The sequence below is a fragment of the Urocampus carinirostris genome, chromosome 3 (assembly GCF_059441175.1).
Source record: "Urocampus carinirostris isolate Australia breed hairy pipefish chromosome 3, RoL_Ucar_1.0, whole genome shotgun sequence".
In the NCBI taxonomy this organism is placed as follows: domain Eukaryota; kingdom Metazoa; phylum Chordata; class Actinopteri; order Syngnathiformes; family Syngnathidae; genus Urocampus; species Urocampus carinirostris.
This window is the reverse complement of record NC_142351.1, coordinates 7,775,833-7,794,009: the sequence shown is the minus strand read 5'-3', so window position 1 is coordinate 7,794,009 and position 18,177 is coordinate 7,775,833. Positions and strand designations below refer to the sequence as shown.

General features: G+C 41.9%; 1 protein-coding gene across 3 annotated transcripts in view; it reads right to left on the bottom strand.

Moving 5' to 3' along the window:
• LOC148368498 (neuropilin-2-like) overlaps window positions 1-18,177 on the bottom strand; it is a 167,376-nt gene that overhangs the window by 69,002 nt on the left and 80,197 nt on the right. For all 3 annotated transcript variants that reach the window (XM_088330522.1, XM_088330521.1, XM_088330523.1), the window contains exons 5-7: window positions 16,521-16,676; window positions 15,385-15,554; window positions 13,687-13,842 (exon numbers count right to left, since the gene is read on the bottom strand). In XM_088330522.1, coding sequence (XP_088186648.1) covers window positions 13,687-13,842; window positions 15,385-15,554; window positions 16,521-16,676 — 482 coding nt within the window. The remainder of the gene's footprint in view (window positions 1-13,686; window positions 13,843-15,384; window positions 15,555-16,520; window positions 16,677-18,177) is intronic.

Genomic DNA, 18,177 nt, shown 5'->3' with positions numbered 1-18,177 from the left:
AACCTGGATGGGAGACCACTTGGGAATACCAGATGCTACAATGCGGTCGTTTGGCACAAAAACAGAGAAGACAGACAGTGAAGAGAAAAACAATGGCGGTTCAGTTTCCTCCAAATCCTCTTCTGTATTGTGACACCGCCTGACCCAGCGCTTCAAAGGGTTAAAGGCCATTTTTCCAGGAAGCAGATGGTTGCTCATTGACCGACTTGTTGATGACGGTCGCACTTTTTAAATACAATAGAATAGAATACAATATACCTTTATCAGCATTGTTACAAAATGGGTTGAACATATTGTGACGACGAAATTGGACGTGGCACTCCAGTTTCACATTCAACAGTGAGGATAAACGAAAACAAAGAAGATAAAGGAACAAAGAAGATAAGGTTACGATTTAATGAAATGAAATAGCAGCCTTGCTAACCTGCTTATTGGGGGTGTTAGGGGTTCAGTGTCTTACCCAAGGACACTTCGACATGTAACACGGATGAGCCGGGATTCGAACTGGGATCCCTTAATCCTAAAACGATCGCTCTACCTCCTGAGCTTCTGCCACCCCGAAGATAAGGTTATGATTTACACAATATATACACAAGAAATGTGGGCATGTAGGATGTTACATACAGTTTTGGATCGTATTAGTGCAATATGCGTTAAGTGCAAAGATAGTCAAAATTGTGCAAAAAATAGTCAACATTGTGCAAAGTGAGCATAGGCATGAATACCATTTTACATCTTTATGAGGTAGTGTGTTTGCAAGAGTTTCAGTTTTTTGTGCGGTGTGTGTTAAGGGTGGTAATGTCACCGGGGACGAAACTGTCTCTGAGTCTGTTTGTTTTTGTTTTGTGTGACCTGTAGCGCTTGCCGGAAGGCAGCAGGTCAAAAAGGTGGAGAAAAGTCCTTGATGATGTTTTCTGCTCTGCTGAGGTAGCGAGAGCAGGCAATGTCCTCCAGACTGGGTAGAGAGCAACCGACGATTCTCTGGGCTGTGTTGATGACCCTCTGAAGTGTTTTCCCGTCTGCTGCCCAGCATGCCACTCCGTAATGCAGTATGTTAGAATGCTCTCCACTGTGGCTTTGTAAAAGGACATCAGCAGCTGCTGTTTCAGATGATTTTTCCTGAGCACTCTCAGGAAATTGAGTCGTTACCGGACCTTCCCTACCACCGCTCTGGTGTTTGCAGACCCAGGAATTTCAAAAGGTGGACTCTCTCTACACAGTCTCCTTTTAAAATGAGTGGTGCTGGGTTCCTGCCTTTCCTCCTGAAGTTTTGTTTTAGTGGTGTTCAGTACAAGGTGGTTTTTCGAACACCACGTTGTCAGTGACTCCACCTCATCCCTGTACGCCGCCTCGTCCCCTTCAGAAATGAGGCCGATCACGGTGGTATCGTCGGCGTACAATTGTGTCATCGGAGATGTGCAGACCCAGGAATTTCCAAGAGTGGACCCTCTACACAGTACACCAGAGACAGAAAAATATCCTTCTCTCTGTTCTGCCTGACGACCGGGGTCCGCTAATGCCACATGTAGGCGGGTTGACTTGAATAATTGAAGCGGCCATGTTGTGTCTCCTGGCGAGGAGAGTCATGAAAATATAACGAAGCGCCACTCGTTGCGGAGAGCTCAGCATATAAGCTCACGTAGGACGCATGCGAGGGCCAGACTCGGTAGGGTCTCGACTGTTTTAACTATTGATGACCCCTTTCGAAAACAACGTCTTGGATTGAAAGCGTGTCGTGGATAAACCGTTACGGTACATGAAATACAGGGGCGCGTTTCGGTTCTTAGCGCAGCGGAGAGTACCGTATTTTCCGCACTATAAGGCGCACCGGGTTATAGGGCGCACCCCCAAAAAATAGTTTTTGGTCCTATATTTTCCATACATAAGGCGCACCGGGTTATAGGGCGCACCCCCAAAAAATAGTTTTTGGTGATGAAAATGAAATGAAATGATCCGCATTTCTATAGCGCTTTTCAAGTCAATGACTTCCCAAAGCGCTTTACAACGTGCTCCACATTTCCCAATAGCGGCCTTGTATTGCAGCCATGTAAGACGCTAACCTGCTTATTGGGGGTATTAGGGGTTCAGTGTCTTACCCAAGGACACTTCGACATGTAACACGGACAAGCCGGGATTCGAACTGGGATCCATTGATCCCAAGACGAGCGCTCTACCTCCTGAGCTACTGCCGCCCCTGGTCCTATATTTTCCATACATAAGGCGCACCGGGTTATAGGGCGCACCCTCAAAAATTGGTTTCTGGTCCTATATTTTCCATACATAAGGCGCACCGGATTATAAGGTGCTACAATGGGAACGTGGACAAAACAGTCAGATGGTTCAGTCCAACTGATTACCCCCTTAACATTCCCAAAGCGTACAAAGAAGCAAATACGTGTCTCAGACATGTACGGAAACAGTGTCTGTACGATGTCACCAATCACTCAAATGCATCGTTCCAAAAATCATTTCTTAGTTTCCATTTTATTTTTTGCTGGCAACTGTGTGGACAGCAAAGTAAGAATTTGATTGTGCAGGGAAACGGGGTTCTTTAGTGTGCATATGACAATAAACACTTTGAATTGAATTGAGTTTCAAAATAGACTCATCACAGAAACATCCAAGATCGTTCTAAAACAAGACACCGGGAAAATATAAAGCCGCATAGCTCACCTAAGTTCTCTTGCAGCCATCACCTTCGATAACGATACGTAACCATGGTCTTCTTACAACCGAGAGTGTAGTAAATCCGGGAGAGTCAAATATTTACAAATACAGAATAGTAAAAAATGTTTTCTCTATGCCGTAGTGCAACCCAACGTGCGATTCGCATTCATCTTTTTCGGCCAATTGCAGGCTTTGTTTCGCCCCTTTAGCCTATGTGAGCCTGTAAATCAGGGGTGTCAAACATGCGGCCCGGGGGCCAGATCAGGCCTGCTAAGGGATTGAATCCGGCCCGCGAGACAACACTCAGTGAAGCGCAAGAAAAAAACGAGCTGTAGGTTGAAATATGTCCTCTTGATGTTGCCAAAGCCAGGTGCCTCTCACAAAGACGGTGAACTTGTATTTCTCTCTCTCTCTCTCTCACTTCACTTTCTGTGTCTCTCTTTGTCTCTTTCTTTGTTTCTCTTTGTCTCTTTCTCTCTCTCTTTATCTTTTTACCTTATTTTGCTCTTTCTTCCATTTTTCCTTCTCTCTCTCTTGCTTTCCCATTCTCTCCTTCTCCCATTCTCTCTTTCTCTCCTTCTTTTTTCTCTCCTCTCTTTCTATTTCTCTTTGGATATTTTTCTTTCTATCTCTCTCTTTCCCCCTCTCTCATTATTTGTCTTTATCTCTTGTTTCTCACGTTTCACGTTCTCTCTCTCTCTTTTTTCTTTTTTTTTCTCTCTCTCTCCCTTTCTCTCTTTCTTTGTCCCAGCCTCTTTTTCTCTCCTTCGCTTTGTCTTATTTCTTTCTCTCTTTCTTTCTCTCTAATCTACTAGTCCGGCCCCCGAGGGAATGTTTGTTCTATCCTGTGGCCCCCGAGGTAAATTGAGTTTGACACCCCTGCTGTAAATGATCAAAAGGATCCGCCCCCTTTACCTTTGAATAACTTTAGCCAATAGAGAATGATTCAAATGATGATTGACACATTGGTCAGCCAATGAAGACTTTGTGACTTAATATTGATCCGTATATAAGGCGCACTGTATTATAAGTCGCATGGTCAGCTTTTGAAAAAAAAAAAGGCTTTTAGGTGCGCCTTATAGTGCGGAAAATGCGGTACTATGTTTACAGCTCAATTCATTTTGCATTCCAGCATTCTGTCTGGCCTGGGTTCCCCCTGGAGCTGAGTCCTCCACAGGGAGCCTCAGTGAGCGCTGCTCAATGCATTATCCACCTTATATTTCATTCATTCGCGTTGTCATTCTCAAAAGACGCCTTCAGCTTCTTCCCGCCCCCATTTGTTTTATTTTTCTCAGCTCGCGAAGCCGTGACCTCCGCCTCCCCTCCTTCCCTCGTTCTTGTTATGAAGATGTTGACAGCAGGAACTGGTTCCAGCTGGCGGATAACTGCTCTGGGCTCTGAGATGGACTGCCTGCATACTGTAACAGTATGTGAACATTCGGTTAGTGGGCGGGAGGGCGCTATTAAACCTGGAGCGTAGGGTTACTTTAACTGGATTACTTCAAATTTGGGGGAGCACATTTTTACGAAAAACAAAAATGGGAGCTGCATCCTGCATTGGCTTGTCATCGTTTCCCATGGATTAAAGGAAGCTCCAGCGACCTCACATTGATGTCAATGATACAAAACGAGAAGCTTAGTGTTTTTGATAGACAACTCTAATTCCATTGGGATGTATAAATAAGGACTTGATTTCGAAATATTGTGGGTACGCTGTAAATTATGAATAAAGTACTTCCTGTAAAATGTCCCTTTTGCTCTTGTCATGAACAGGGTTGGGTAGGGTTACTTTAACTGGATTACTTTCAATGACTTTTGGATTACTCTAATACCAAATATGCTAATAAAAGACAAAAGAAACTAAATTTGAATGAAACGATGACTCACAACACGTGGTAAGCTTTCTCTCCTGGCTTTGATCTCTTTGATCTCCGGCAAAACGAACATCAAATGCAACAGAAAGAAAATGAAAATAAATCCAAACAGCTTGCCAACATCATTTTTGCCGTTCCATGTATTCCGTTACTCCCCAAGCCTACACAAAATTGAGTCATTTGATTCCTTTTTAGTTTCTTTTGTTTTTTATTAGCATATTTGGTATTGGAGTAATCCAAAAGTGATTGAAAGTAATCAAGTTAAAGTAACCCTACCCAACTTCTTTTATTTGTCTGCATTATTGCGTGTTTTGGAGTGTGTACATATTTTACACAGTTGAATTTACTACACGCACAGATGTAAGAGGACAATGGTTGCATATTATTATTGAATGTGATGGCTGCAAGACGACTTTGGTGAGCTACCCCGGCTCTATAGTTTCTCAGTTTCTTGTTTCAGACTGATCTTAATGTTTCTGTGATGAGTCCATTTTTTAATTTAATTCAACTCAAAGTGTTTATTATCATATGCACAGTTAAGAACCACGTTTCCATGCACAATGAAATTCTTGGTTTGCCGCCCACACAGTTGCAAGCGGAAAAGAAAATAGGAACTAAAAAATGGTTGGCACTTCTTCAATCCCAAGAGTTTAACCTTCCTAATGATATTTGGAACGATGCATTCGAGTGATTGGTGACATCGTACGGACACGGTGTCAGTACGTGTCTGAGACTCGTATTTGCCTCTTTGCGAGCCGTCGGAATATTAAGGGGTTAATAAGTTTGACTGAATTATCTGATTGTTTTGTTGACTTTCCCCCTGTAGCGCCTTATAGTCCGGTGCGCCTTATGTATGGAAAATATATGACAAAAAGCTATTTTTGGGGGGTACGCCTTGTAACCCGGTGCGCCTTATAGTCGTGAAAATACGGTAAATATGAATAAAATGATGACTCACAACACGCGGTAAGCTTTCTCTCCTGGCTTTGATCTCTTTGATCTCCGGCAAAACGAACATCAAATGTGACAGAAACAAAATGAAAATCAATCCAAACATCATTTTTGCTGTTCCATGTATTCTGTTACTCCCCACGCCTGCACGAAATGGAGTCATTTGATTCATATTTAGTTTCTTTTGTCTTTTATTAGCATATTTGGTATTGGAGTAATCCAAAAGTCATTGAAAGTAATCCAGTTAAAGTAACCCTACCCAACCCTGGTTGTCACAATATGTTTAACCCATTTTGTCACAATGACAATAAAGGTATATTCTATTCTATTCTATTTGTTCCTTTATCTTTTTTGTTTTCTTTTATCCTCACTGTTAAATGTGAACCTGGAGTGCCACGTCCAATTTTGTTGGGTAGGGTTACTTTAACTGGATTACTTTCAATGACTTTTGAATGACTCCAATAGCAAATATGCTAATAAAAGACAAAAGAAACAAAATATGAATCAAATGATGACTCACAACACGTGGTAAGCTTTCTCTCCTGGCTTTGATCTCTTTGATCTCAGGCAAAACGAACATATAATGCGACAGAAACAAAATGAAAATAAATCCAAACAGCTTGCCAACAGCATTTTTGCCGTTCTGTGTATCTTTTGTCTTTTATTAGCATATTTGGTATTGGTGTAATCCAAAAGTCATTGAAAGTAATCCAGTTAAAGTAACCCTACCCAACCCTGGTCGTGAATATAGGAGTATTGTTGGCCAAAGAATTGTTCTCAAACAAATGTTTACAGACGTCACTACGGTGTTTTGTATGCATATTTATATGCTTGCCGTGTTCCTAAGAATTTCCAGTCCTGTCCTCTACTGACCCGTTTTTCCGTTCCCGACACCGCCATCGCTCGACCTGCTTCCCGCGTCCAGCAATCACCGGATCGTGGGTGCAACCCTTTCTCTTTCTTCCAATGAAACTTGTGAGAAACCGCAACGCAAGTGGGTCCTGTCTCCGTTCTGATCCTGACAGTTTTATATTATAGAATATTTTCTTGTATTCCGTTTAAAACTTTAAGATTTTTATAAAGAGAAGGAAATGATAAATGGCTTTCAGAAATCCAATTTATTGATTAATTGAAAAAATAATTGGCCGATTCATCAATTATGAAAATAATCGTCAGCTGCAGCCCTAATAGTAACAAATTCAGGTACCGTATTTTCCGCACTATAGGGCGCACCGGGTTATAGGGCGCACCTCCCAAAAATAGTTTTTGGTCCTATATCTTCCATAGATAAGGCGCACCGGATTATAAGGCGCTACAATGGGAACGTCGACAAAACAGTCAGATGGTTCAGTCCAACGGATTACCCCCTTAACATTTCCAAAGCTTGCAAAGAAGCAAATACGTGTCGTAGACACGTGCGGATGTGGTGTCCGTACGATGTCACTTAGAAGCGTCATTTCAAATATCATTCGGAAGGTTAAAGTCTTGGAATTCAAGAAATGCCAACCATTCCTTAGTTTCTATTTTCTTTTTCGCTCGCAACTTTACTGTGCATATAACAATAAACACTTGGAATTGAGCTTAATTCACTCAACTCATCACAGCAACATCAAGATCGTTCTAAAACAAGATACCGGGAAAATATAAAGCCGCATAACTCACCTAAGTTCTCACGTTCAATAACGATACGCAATCGTGGTCTTCTTACAACCGTGAGTGAAGTAAATCCGGGAGAGTCAAATATTTACAAATACAGACTAATGAAACATGTTTCTTTATGGCGTACTTTAGCAAGCTTGCTATTCAGTCATCTTTTTCGGCCAATTGCAGGGTTTGTTTCGGCCCTCTAAGCCTATCCGAGGCTCCGAATAACTTCAGCCAATAGCGATCGATTTAACGGATGATTGACACATCTTTTTCGGCCAATTGCAGGGTTTGTTTCGGCCCTCTAGCCTATCCGAGGCTCCGAATAACTTCAGCCAATAGCGATCGATTTAATGGATGATTGACACATCTTTTTCGGCCAATTGCAGGGTTTGTTTTGGCCCTTTAGCCAATCCGAGGCTCCGAATAACTTTAGCCAATAGCGATCGATTCAAATGATGATTGACACATTGGTTAGCCAATGAAACGCCGGTATATAAATCCCAGCATACACCGCGGACTACTCCACGTTCGGGGGAACATCGAGTCGGCGGCAGTTGCGTAAGTTGCGAGACCTTGCGAATTTAATATTGATCCATATATAAGGCGCACCGTATTATAAGGCGCATGGTCAGCTTTTGAAAAAAATTAAGACTTTTAGGTGCGCCTTATAGTGCGGAAAATACGGTACATTTGCAAGTCTCAAAAGACACCATATTCTGTTGAGCGCCGTGTCAAATGACAGTTACGGAGGTAAAATCCCCGTCATTACAGGACCCCCAGACAGAAACTGAGCTTCAACCACTTAAGGGCTCTTTGGGGGGCTTAGACCGGCTAACCGAGAGTGTGTACTGCGTGGACGTTGGATTAGCAGTCGCAGTATATTTGAATATGACCCGCAGGGACCGCGTGAGGAACCTCGCTTGCAAAAAGAGATAAGTGCTGTTTTGACGATTGTATTCAAAAATTGTGGCAGGTGATGGTAATGTGTGGAGTGGGCGGAAAGTTGTTGGAAGCATTGAAGAGTTTTTATGTAAACAGTAGAGCATGTGTAAGAGTAGGGAGTGAGACAAGTGAGTGGTTCCCTGTTTTGACCGGTGTGAGACAGGGGGGACAAACTAGACGGAAACTGGAAACCGATATTAAACAGGACAAAATAAACGGGAACCATACCGGACAGGAAATACCAACAGGAAACAGGACCGAGTCGAAACCCACGTCTTGCGGGGCAGAGGTTCGTTGACGGACTGACAAAGGTAGAGTGAGAGCACTGAGCTTAAATAGACGGAAAGCCAATCCGTCAACGAGCCGCAGCAGGCGCCACATGGGCGGGGCCAATTGGGCGCCATAGCAACCGTGACAAGATCACTGTAGTAAAGTTTTTCTTTTTTATACACCAACATGAAGACATTTCGTTCTGGAATCAACAGGTGATGGTAGTGTATGGAGTGGGCGGAAAGTTGTTGGAAGCAATGAAGCGTTTTGATGTAAACAGCAGAGCATGTGTAAGAGTAGGGAGTGAGACAAGTGAGTGGTTCCCTGTTTTGACCGGTGTAAGACAAGGGTGTGTGATGTCACCATGGCTGTTTAATGTGTACATGGATGGCGTGGTGAGAGAGGTGAATGCAAGGGTATTTGGCAGAGGTGTAGAGATGATCGATAACAGTGGAACGGTGTGGCAGGTATGTCGGTTGCAGATGACACAGCACTTGTGGCTGATTCTGAGGAAACCTTGAGAAGGTTGGTAATGGAGTTTGGAATAGTGTGTGATAGGCGTAAGTTAGGTGTGAATGTTGGGAAGAGTAAGGTGATGATGTGTTCACGTGATGGAGTGGGCATGACGTTAGAAATAAGGTTGCATGGAGAGGTGCTGGAAGCAGTTGAAAGCTTTAGGTACTTGGGTTGTGATGTGCCTGCAGTTGGTGGAATGGAATGTCAGGTATTGCACAGAGTCAATCAAGGAAGCAAGGTTTTGGCTGCTCTGAGGAGAGTGATGAGCAACAAGAGTATGAGTATGGATGTTAAGAGGGGACTGTATGAGAGTGTGATTGTGCCGACTGTGTTGTATGGTGCAGAGACTTGGAGACTAGACACAGATTTCAGAAGGAAATTGAATGTTTTTGGGATGAAGTGTTTGAAGAGTAGGAGTTAGGAGTGACGAGATTGGATAGATTGAGAAATGAAATTGTGAGAGACAGAACTGGAGTAGTAGTGGAACTGAGCAAGCGTGTGGATAAGAGAGTACTCGGTTGGTTTGGACACATGGAGAGGATGGATGAGGAGCGAATGTTGAAGAGGATCTACAGAGAAGAAGTCAATGGAAGGAGACCAAGAGGAAGGCCACCATTGACGTGGATGGATGGTGTTATGAGTGCACTGCAGGAAAGAAGTCTAGCTAAAGGAGTGGAGAGGTGTTATGAAAGGATAGTGGGATTGTGGATGCGTTCTTAAGGATGGGCAGGGCACCCGTATGATGCGGCAGGGGTAAACCAGCGAAAGCTGTCGGGCCCTGCTGTTGAACAGAAGAGTGTGTTGTGTCACCACGGCCGCTTTCTTGTGTCCCATTTCATCTGGAGGGACGAGGGCATGACCAACTTAGGTGCCGATATGCCTAACTTGTTTGGGTGTCTGGGCATTTGGGTTGGCCATGGTCCAAAAATGTTTTTTTTTTTTTTTTTTTTTTTGCTATGTTTTGTTTGTCTTGCTGTCGGTCACCCCTCTTGATGGATACGACCAAAATAGATTTCTAGATAGATATATTTCTAGATAGATAGATAGATTTCTAGATAGATAGATAGATAGATAGATTTCTAGATTTCTAGATTTCTAGATAGATAGATAGATAGATAGATAGATAGATAGATAGATAGATAGATAGATAGATAGATAGATAGATAGATAGATAGATAGATAGATAGATAGATAGATAGATAGATAGATAGATAGATGGATAGATGGATAGATGGATAGATGGATAGATGTCTAGATGTCTAGATGTCTAGATGTCTAGATAGATAGATAGATAGATAGATAGATAGATAGATAGATAGATAGATAGATAGATAGATAGATAGATAGATGTCTAGATAGATGTCTAGATAGATGTCTAGAGAGATAGATGTCTAGATGTCTAGATAGATGTCTAGATAGATGTCTAGAGAGATAGATGTCTAGATGTCTAGATAGATAGATAGATAGATAGATAGATGTCTAGATGTCTAGATAGATAGATAGATAGATAGATAGATAGATAGATAGATAGATAGATGTCTAGATGTCTAGATAGATAGATAGATAGATGTCTAGATAGATAGATGTCTAGATAGATGTCTAGAGAGATAGATGTCTAGATGTCTAGATAGATAGATAGATAGATGTCTAGATGTCTAGATAGATGGATAGATGTCTAGATAGATGTCTAGATAGATAGATAGATAGATAGATAGATAGATAGATAGATAGATAGATAGATTCAAAATTGTGTTCAATTGACATTCTCCGGAAGTTATTTCTGCATTTTAAGGGTTCTAAACATGGAACAGATTCAGTCAAATCCAACATTCACTCGGTAATCTCTAGATCCGATAACCCCCACCGGCCCCACCCAAACTAATCAGCGTCCGTCACAGAAGGGGTCTTTGCTGTATAAGCGTGTGTCCATGTGTCTGTGGATTAACCTTTGTACCGAGCCGAAATCCCCTTCGCCGCTTTCTATTTTCCCACCCCCAAAAAAATCCATGATGACCTCAACCTCTCTATGAGCAACGAAACGAACGAAGCATGAAAACGCCGCGCTAGACGGCGCATGCATTTATATATCAACTCGAGTGCGAGAATGGTGAAACGTGGGAACGATTACAGATAACACACTGGTAAGAAGGTCAGACAGAGGACTCCATTGTACTTGTTTGTCCGCTTCACCTCCTCTCTCGCTATCTCCATCTTGGAATCTATTCCGTAACCGTTTTTTTAACCCCGTGACCGACGTTCCCTGGAATTTTCCTTACGGGTCTGAGGGTTCACACAAAGTCGGTGAGCAACGCTTGAAACGACAGTGAGCAACGGCAATCCCAAGTGTGGCAACTAAATCGTTATCAAAAATTTGACATCACGTTACATTTTGCTGAGTTTCCGGCAATGCGAAATTATTTTTCATTTTGAATGAATTGACTCATGTATGACTGCAAAGGTTGCAGGCTCACAACCGTCATTTGTTTTTACAATTCTTTCACAAGATTTCAATTTCTTTTTTTTCCTGGTATCTTTTGTCGCATCATACTAACATTTTTGGATTCGGTTGCACGATATAGAACTGTATTTGATCACATTTTTGAGTGGAAGAACAATGTTGGCAACAAGATTGACTGGGTATCATTGTAAATTATTTGAATGCAACACAAACTTTTTCTTCTTTTTCCCTGTTTTTTTTCCATTTTTTTTATTCCTTTAAAAAAAATCTCATTGTGTTTATTTTTTCCTAGCTGTTACTTTTTTCTTTTTGTTGTCTATTTACTTTTTTTCATTTATTTCTTTCTTTTCTTTTTTTTCTCAATTTTTCCTTCTCTTTTCTCTGGCAACCGGTACCGATCGGCGGGAAACGGGAGTCCTGCAGACCAAAAGCATGCAGTAAGCTGCCAGGATAATCAGGAGCCAACAACAGTAACCCACCACAGCAACAAACCCGAACCCAGCCCTATATATACCAAATGATCACAGCAGGCTAGCCTTAGCCTTGAAGCTAACAGCGACCTAAATCACTTCCCACAATGCCTTTCTCTTTATTCACTTCAGAATGACTGAATAGATTCCCACAATGCCTTTCTACAGTTCAAAATATTGCTTCGTAAAGACTTCGAGATACTCAGTGGTCCACAACTTCCCTGTATAACAGACCAGTTTAATGTCTTATAATATTTTCACCGCCCTGCCCAATAAGAACATCAACAATTCGATATCATGTTGAGGTTTTTGAGTTTTTCCTTGCCCTCATGTAGGTTTTAGATCAGGGGACGGTGTCATAATAGTCTGAAATAACAGCAATAACCTGTGCAGCCCTTTGAGACTTTGTGATTAAGGGCTATACAAATAAAAATGACTTGACTTGACTATTCTACTCTATTCTATTCTATTCCATTCTATTCTATTCTACTGCATCTACCTGCAAAACAACACCTAAGCATTCACCACAAAAAACACCAAAACATGGCTTGCTCGGGTGACGGTGTTCTTCACATGATGACACAGCTCAGAAAGTCTTAGACGAAACAGGCTGTCTAGAAAAAACCTTATCTTGGAAAATAATTGGAATACGCTGCAATGTTCTGGTTTTCCCGCGTCCCTTCGTCCTAGACGGATGATTTTTGCTGGGGACGCATAGTGTCAAATCAACGTGCATCCCCGGGACGCAACTTTTTTGACACCAAATTGTCATTCTTACCCGATTACTTTTTTTTTTTTTTTTTTTTTACCGCACTCCAAATTTTTCGTCAGGCAGATCCGTCATTGTTGTTTTGGTCTTGCGGTTCGCGTTTTAGTCCGCACGCCGATCTCGGCAAACGAGATCTCGTTGCTTCGAGATTACGTCATTGTGGTGCTTGTCGTCGAGTGAAGGTGAAGGTTAAGTATGCCTCCGAAAAAATAGTTAGTATTAGGTGAAAATCAACGCAAAATTGGTAATTTCTTCAGTCTCAATAATAAGTCGAAACATGATGCAGAAAGTAATAACAATGAAATGAAATGAAAATGAAATGATCTGCATTTCTATAGCGCTTTTCAAGTCAATGACTTCCCAAAGCGCTTTACAATGTGCTCCACATTTCCCAATAGCGGCCTTGCAGCCATGTAAGGCGCTAACCTGCTTATTGGGGGTATTAGGGGTTCAGTGTCTTACCCAAGGACACTTCGACATGTAACACGGATGAGCCGGGATTCGAACTGGGATCCCTTGATCCCAAGACGAGCACCTTACCTCCTGAGCTACTGCCGCCCAACAACGGCAATAATTCCAAGAAAAAAGCAAGAAAAAACGGCGGAGAAATTCTTCGGAAGATCGCTGGGGCAAGGAAAACACGTGTGTGTTAAACGATTCGACGAAAGAAAATAAACAAAAGAATACTCCTAGAAAGAAAATGACTTTTCTGCCAAAATGGACTCAATTATATTCCTGGTGACGCTATGAGGAGGATGATAATGGATTGGACCTTGAGAAGGCATTACATCTGTGGCGGGACAGCAAACCATGAAGAATATATGAACTGAAAAATCTGAAGTGATAACTGCTTTGTATTACCAATGAACTGTGATGATTAAAACTGAATGAATATATAGATTTATATGATATATTTGTCGTCGATTTACAATTTCAACCCCGATAACACAAAAATTTGGGGACCCCATAGATTTTTGAGCATGCGAGTCCCCGGGACCCATCACTTTTCACAGCTCAAATGAACACCGATGCTGGTGAAAAACATCTAGATTGTATGCAAGAAACCCCATTTCCTGTTTTCTGCCATTTTGAAAAACAAACATAATCGGAGTGTTTCTGTACCTTGTGGTTCTTGCCGTGCCGATACATCATCCAGTCCTCGCCGTTGGTGCTGACCTCCAGCTTGAAGGTGGTGACGTAATAAGACTTTTGTGTCTCTTTGGAAACGGCCCCCTGGGTGGCGATGCCAGTCAGCACCTTCAGGAAGTGAAGGTCCACCTTGAAAAAGACGCACGGGGAACATTGAATGTTAAGTCGGTCATATTTCCCTCATAGAAAACGATGGATAAGGGAGGAACAATGACAAACATCTAGAGGGGCGTTACAACATTTTTCATGTAGGCAACTTAGATCAGGAGTGTCAAACTCATTTGAACTCGGGGGCCACGCGATAAAACAGACATTCTGTCGGGGGTCGGACGAGTAGATGAAAGAGAAAGAAAAAGAGAGATGAAGAAATAAGAGAAAGAGGGAGGGAAAAGGAGAGAGGGCGGGACAAAGAAAGAAAAAGAGAGAGAGGGAGAGAGCGAGAGGAAGAAACAAATCCAAAAAGAAATAGAAAGACAGAAGGAGAGGAAAGAAAGTGCGAAGGGTATGAAGAGAGAAAAAGAAAAGGAAAAAAAGAAGTTAGAGCAAAAGAGGTTAAAAGACACAGAGAGAGAAAGAGACATAGACAGAAAGTGGGTGGAAAAGAAAGAGAGAGAGAAAGAAAGAGAGAGGGCGAGAGAGAAAGAGAGAGAGAAAGATAAATGTCTAGATAGATAAATGTCAAGATGTCTAGATAGATGTCTAGATAGATGTCTAGATAGATACATGTCTAGATAGATAGATAGATAGATAGATAGATAGATAGATAGATAGATAGATAGATAGATAGATAGATAGATAGATGTCTAGATGTCTAGATAGATAGATAGATAGATAGATAGATAGATGGATAGATAGATAGAGCTAGATAGAGAGAGAGAGAGAGAGAGAGAGAGAGAAAGAGAGAGAGAGCAAGATAGATAGAGGGATAGAGAGATAGATAGAGAGATAGAGAGAGATGGACAGATGGCGAGAGGGAGAGATGGAGAGAGAGATAGAAATAGAGAGATAGAGGGATGAGAGAGAGAGATAGATGGATATATATATGTTTAGATAGATAGATAGATAGATAGATAGATAGATAGATAGATAGATAGAGAGATAGAGAGAGAGATAGATGTCTAGATAGATATATGTCTAGATAGATGGATAGATAGATAGAAAAATAGATAGATAGATAGATAGATAGATAGATGGAGAGAGATAGATGGATGGATAGATATATCTCTAAATATATGTCTAAAAAGATAGATAGATAGATAGATGTCTAGATAGATAGATAGAGCTAGATAGAGCTTGATAGATAGAGAGAGAGAGAGAGAGAGAGAGAGCAAGATAGATAGAGGGATAGAGAGATAGATAGAGAGAGAGAGAGAGAGAGAGAGAGAGAGAGAGAGAGAGATGGAAAGATGCGAGAGGGAGAGATGGAGAGAAAGAAATAGAGAGATAGAGAGAAAGATAGATGGATAGATAGATATATGTCTAGATATATGTCTAGATAGATAGATAGATAGATAGATAGATAGATAGATGGATAGATAGATAGAGAGATAGATGGATAGATAGATATATGTCTTGATATATGTCTAGATATATGTCTAGATAGATAGATAGATAGATAGATAGATAGATGGATAGATGTCTAGATGTCTAGATAAATAGAAAAATACTGACCTGGATAAACTCTTTGTTGCTGTCTTCGGACGGCGTCCAGGCGTTGTCGTGGTTGTTGAGTCGAGCCTGTCGCGGCAACCAGCGATTGTCGTAGAAACTGGTGGAGGCGCTGATCTGCTCGTCACTGATCTTCCCCGATTCCATGCCCAGTGCCAGGCTACAGTGGAACGCTGAAACGGTGGAAGGATTGGAAATTTAACAGACATAAGAGCTTGCAATGAATCAATGACGGGAATCAAAGAGTAGCGGATATAAAAAACTGAAGACATGAGGATATACCCACAAAAAGGACATGCTAATAACAAAAGGAAAAGTCAAAGTTTATGACCTGTTGCCCTCTGGTAGGCGCTACAGGTCCTCCTCCGTGGTACATGTCGAAGTGTCCTTGGGTAAGACACTGAACCCCTAATGCCCCCAATAAGCAGGTTAGCGCCTTACACGGCTGCACGGGCGCTATTGGGAAATGTGAAGCACATTGTAAAGCGCTTTGGGAAGTCATTGACTTGAAAAGCGCTATAGAAATGCGGATCGTATCATTTCACATTATCTTCTTGGTCTTCTTCTATCCTCACTGTTAAATGTGAAACTGGAGTGCCACATCCAATTTTGTTGTCACAATATGTTCAACCCATTTTGTAACAATGACAATAAAGGTATATTCTATTCTATTCTATTCTATTCTATTCTATTCTATTCTAATTGTCGTACTGTGCCATGGAAAATTATCTTTGTTTTCTTTTATCCTCACTGTTAAATGTGAAACTGGAGTGCCACGTCCAATTTCGTTGTCACAGTATGCTTAACCCATTTTGAAACAATGACAATGAAGGTATATTCTATTCTATTCTATTCTAATTGCCGTACTGTGCCATGGAAAATTACCTTTGTTTTCTTTGATCCTCACTGTTAAATGTGAAACTGGAGTGCCACGTCCAATCTCGTTGTCACAATATGTTCAACCCATTTTGCAACAATGACAATAAAGGTATATTCTATTCTATTCTATTCTAATTGCCGTACTGTGCCATGGAAAATTATCTTTGTTTTCTTTGATCCTCACTGTTAAATGTGAAACTGGAGTAATGGATATCAGGTATACCAAGGTATGTAAAAGTTTGTAGGACATTAGCACTCACATTCGCTGATTTCTTTGGGTGTCATGTTGTATCGGGCCGAGAAACCGTCTTTGGCCACCGCCATGTCCGTGTGGAAGGAGAGGGACAGCAGTCCAGAAGAGGATTGAATCTCCGGAGGGATTTTGGTACCGCAGTACCGGCCGATCAGCGGGGACACTGCAGAGAGACACATCAAGTGGTCGGGAAAGGGAGGACTGTTTAGTCATTTTCATAGACGTGGGGATTTTTTGCAAAGCTGCTCCTCTTGCACTCCTTGCACTACTGTATAATACTATACATAGCTATACCGTATTTTCCACACTATAGGGCGCACCGGGTTATAGGGCGCACCCGGAAAAAATAGTTTTTGGTCCTATATTTGACATACATAAGACGCACCGGATTATAAGGCGCTACAATGGGAACGTCGACAAAACATTCAGATGGTTCAGTCCAACTTATTACCCCCTTAACATTTCCAAAGCTTGCAAAGACACAAATACGTGTCGAGAACACGTGCGGATGCGGTGTCCGTATGATGTCACTCAAATGCATCGTTCCATCATTCGGAAGGTTAAAGTCTTGGGATTCAAGAAATGCCAACCATTCCTTAGTTTCTATTTTCGCTCGCAACTTAACTGTGCATATGACAATAAACACTCGGAATTGAGTTTAATTCAAAAATAGACACTCCATTTCATCCATTATCTGCACCGCTTATCACAGAAACATCGAGTTCAGTCTGAAACAAGATACAGGGAAAATATATAGCCGGAGTAGCTCACCGAAGTCGTTGTGTTCAATAATAATGTGCAGCCATCCGTGAGTTTAGTAAATCCAGGAGAATAAAATATTTACAAATACAGAATAGTAAAAAAATGCTTTCTGTATGCCGTCAACCCTGTGCTATACGCATTCATCTTTTTCGGCCAATTGCAGGCTTTGTTTTGCCGCTTCAGCCAATGCCAGCCTGTAAATGATAAAAAGGATCCTCCCCTTGACCTCCGAATAACTTTAGCCAATAGCGATCGATTCAAATGATGATTGACACATTGGTTAGCCAATGAAACGCCGGTAAATAAATCCCAGCATACACCGCGGACTACTTCACGTTCGGGGGAAAATCGAGTCGGCGGCTGCAAGTTAGTTGGAAGACTTTGCGATTTAATATTGAGCCATATATAAGGCGCACTGTATTATAAGGCGCATGGTCAGCTTTTGAAAAAAAAATAGGACTTTTAGGTGCGCCTCATAGTGCGGAAAATACGGTAAATATTTAGTATATTATCTCATCTCATTAGCTGCACCGCTCATCCTCAGTAGGGTTGCGGGGGTGCTGGAGCCCATCCCAGCAATCATCGGGCAGTGGGCAGGGGACACCCTGAACTGGTTGCCAGCCAATTGCAGGGCACACAGGGACAGACAACTCACTCGCTCAGTCTCACCTAGGGACAATTTGGACCGGCCAATCCAGCTGAAATGTGGGAAGAAACCGGAGTGCCCGGAGGAAACCCACGCAAGCACGGGGAGAACATACAAACTCCGCACAGTAAGTCCGGTAGCTGGATTTGAACCCACACAGGAGGTTCCCGAGACCTTAGAACTGTGCCGCACACGCGCTAACCACTGCTCCGCCGTGCTGCCCTAGTATATTATTAGTACTTCAATATTCCAACTC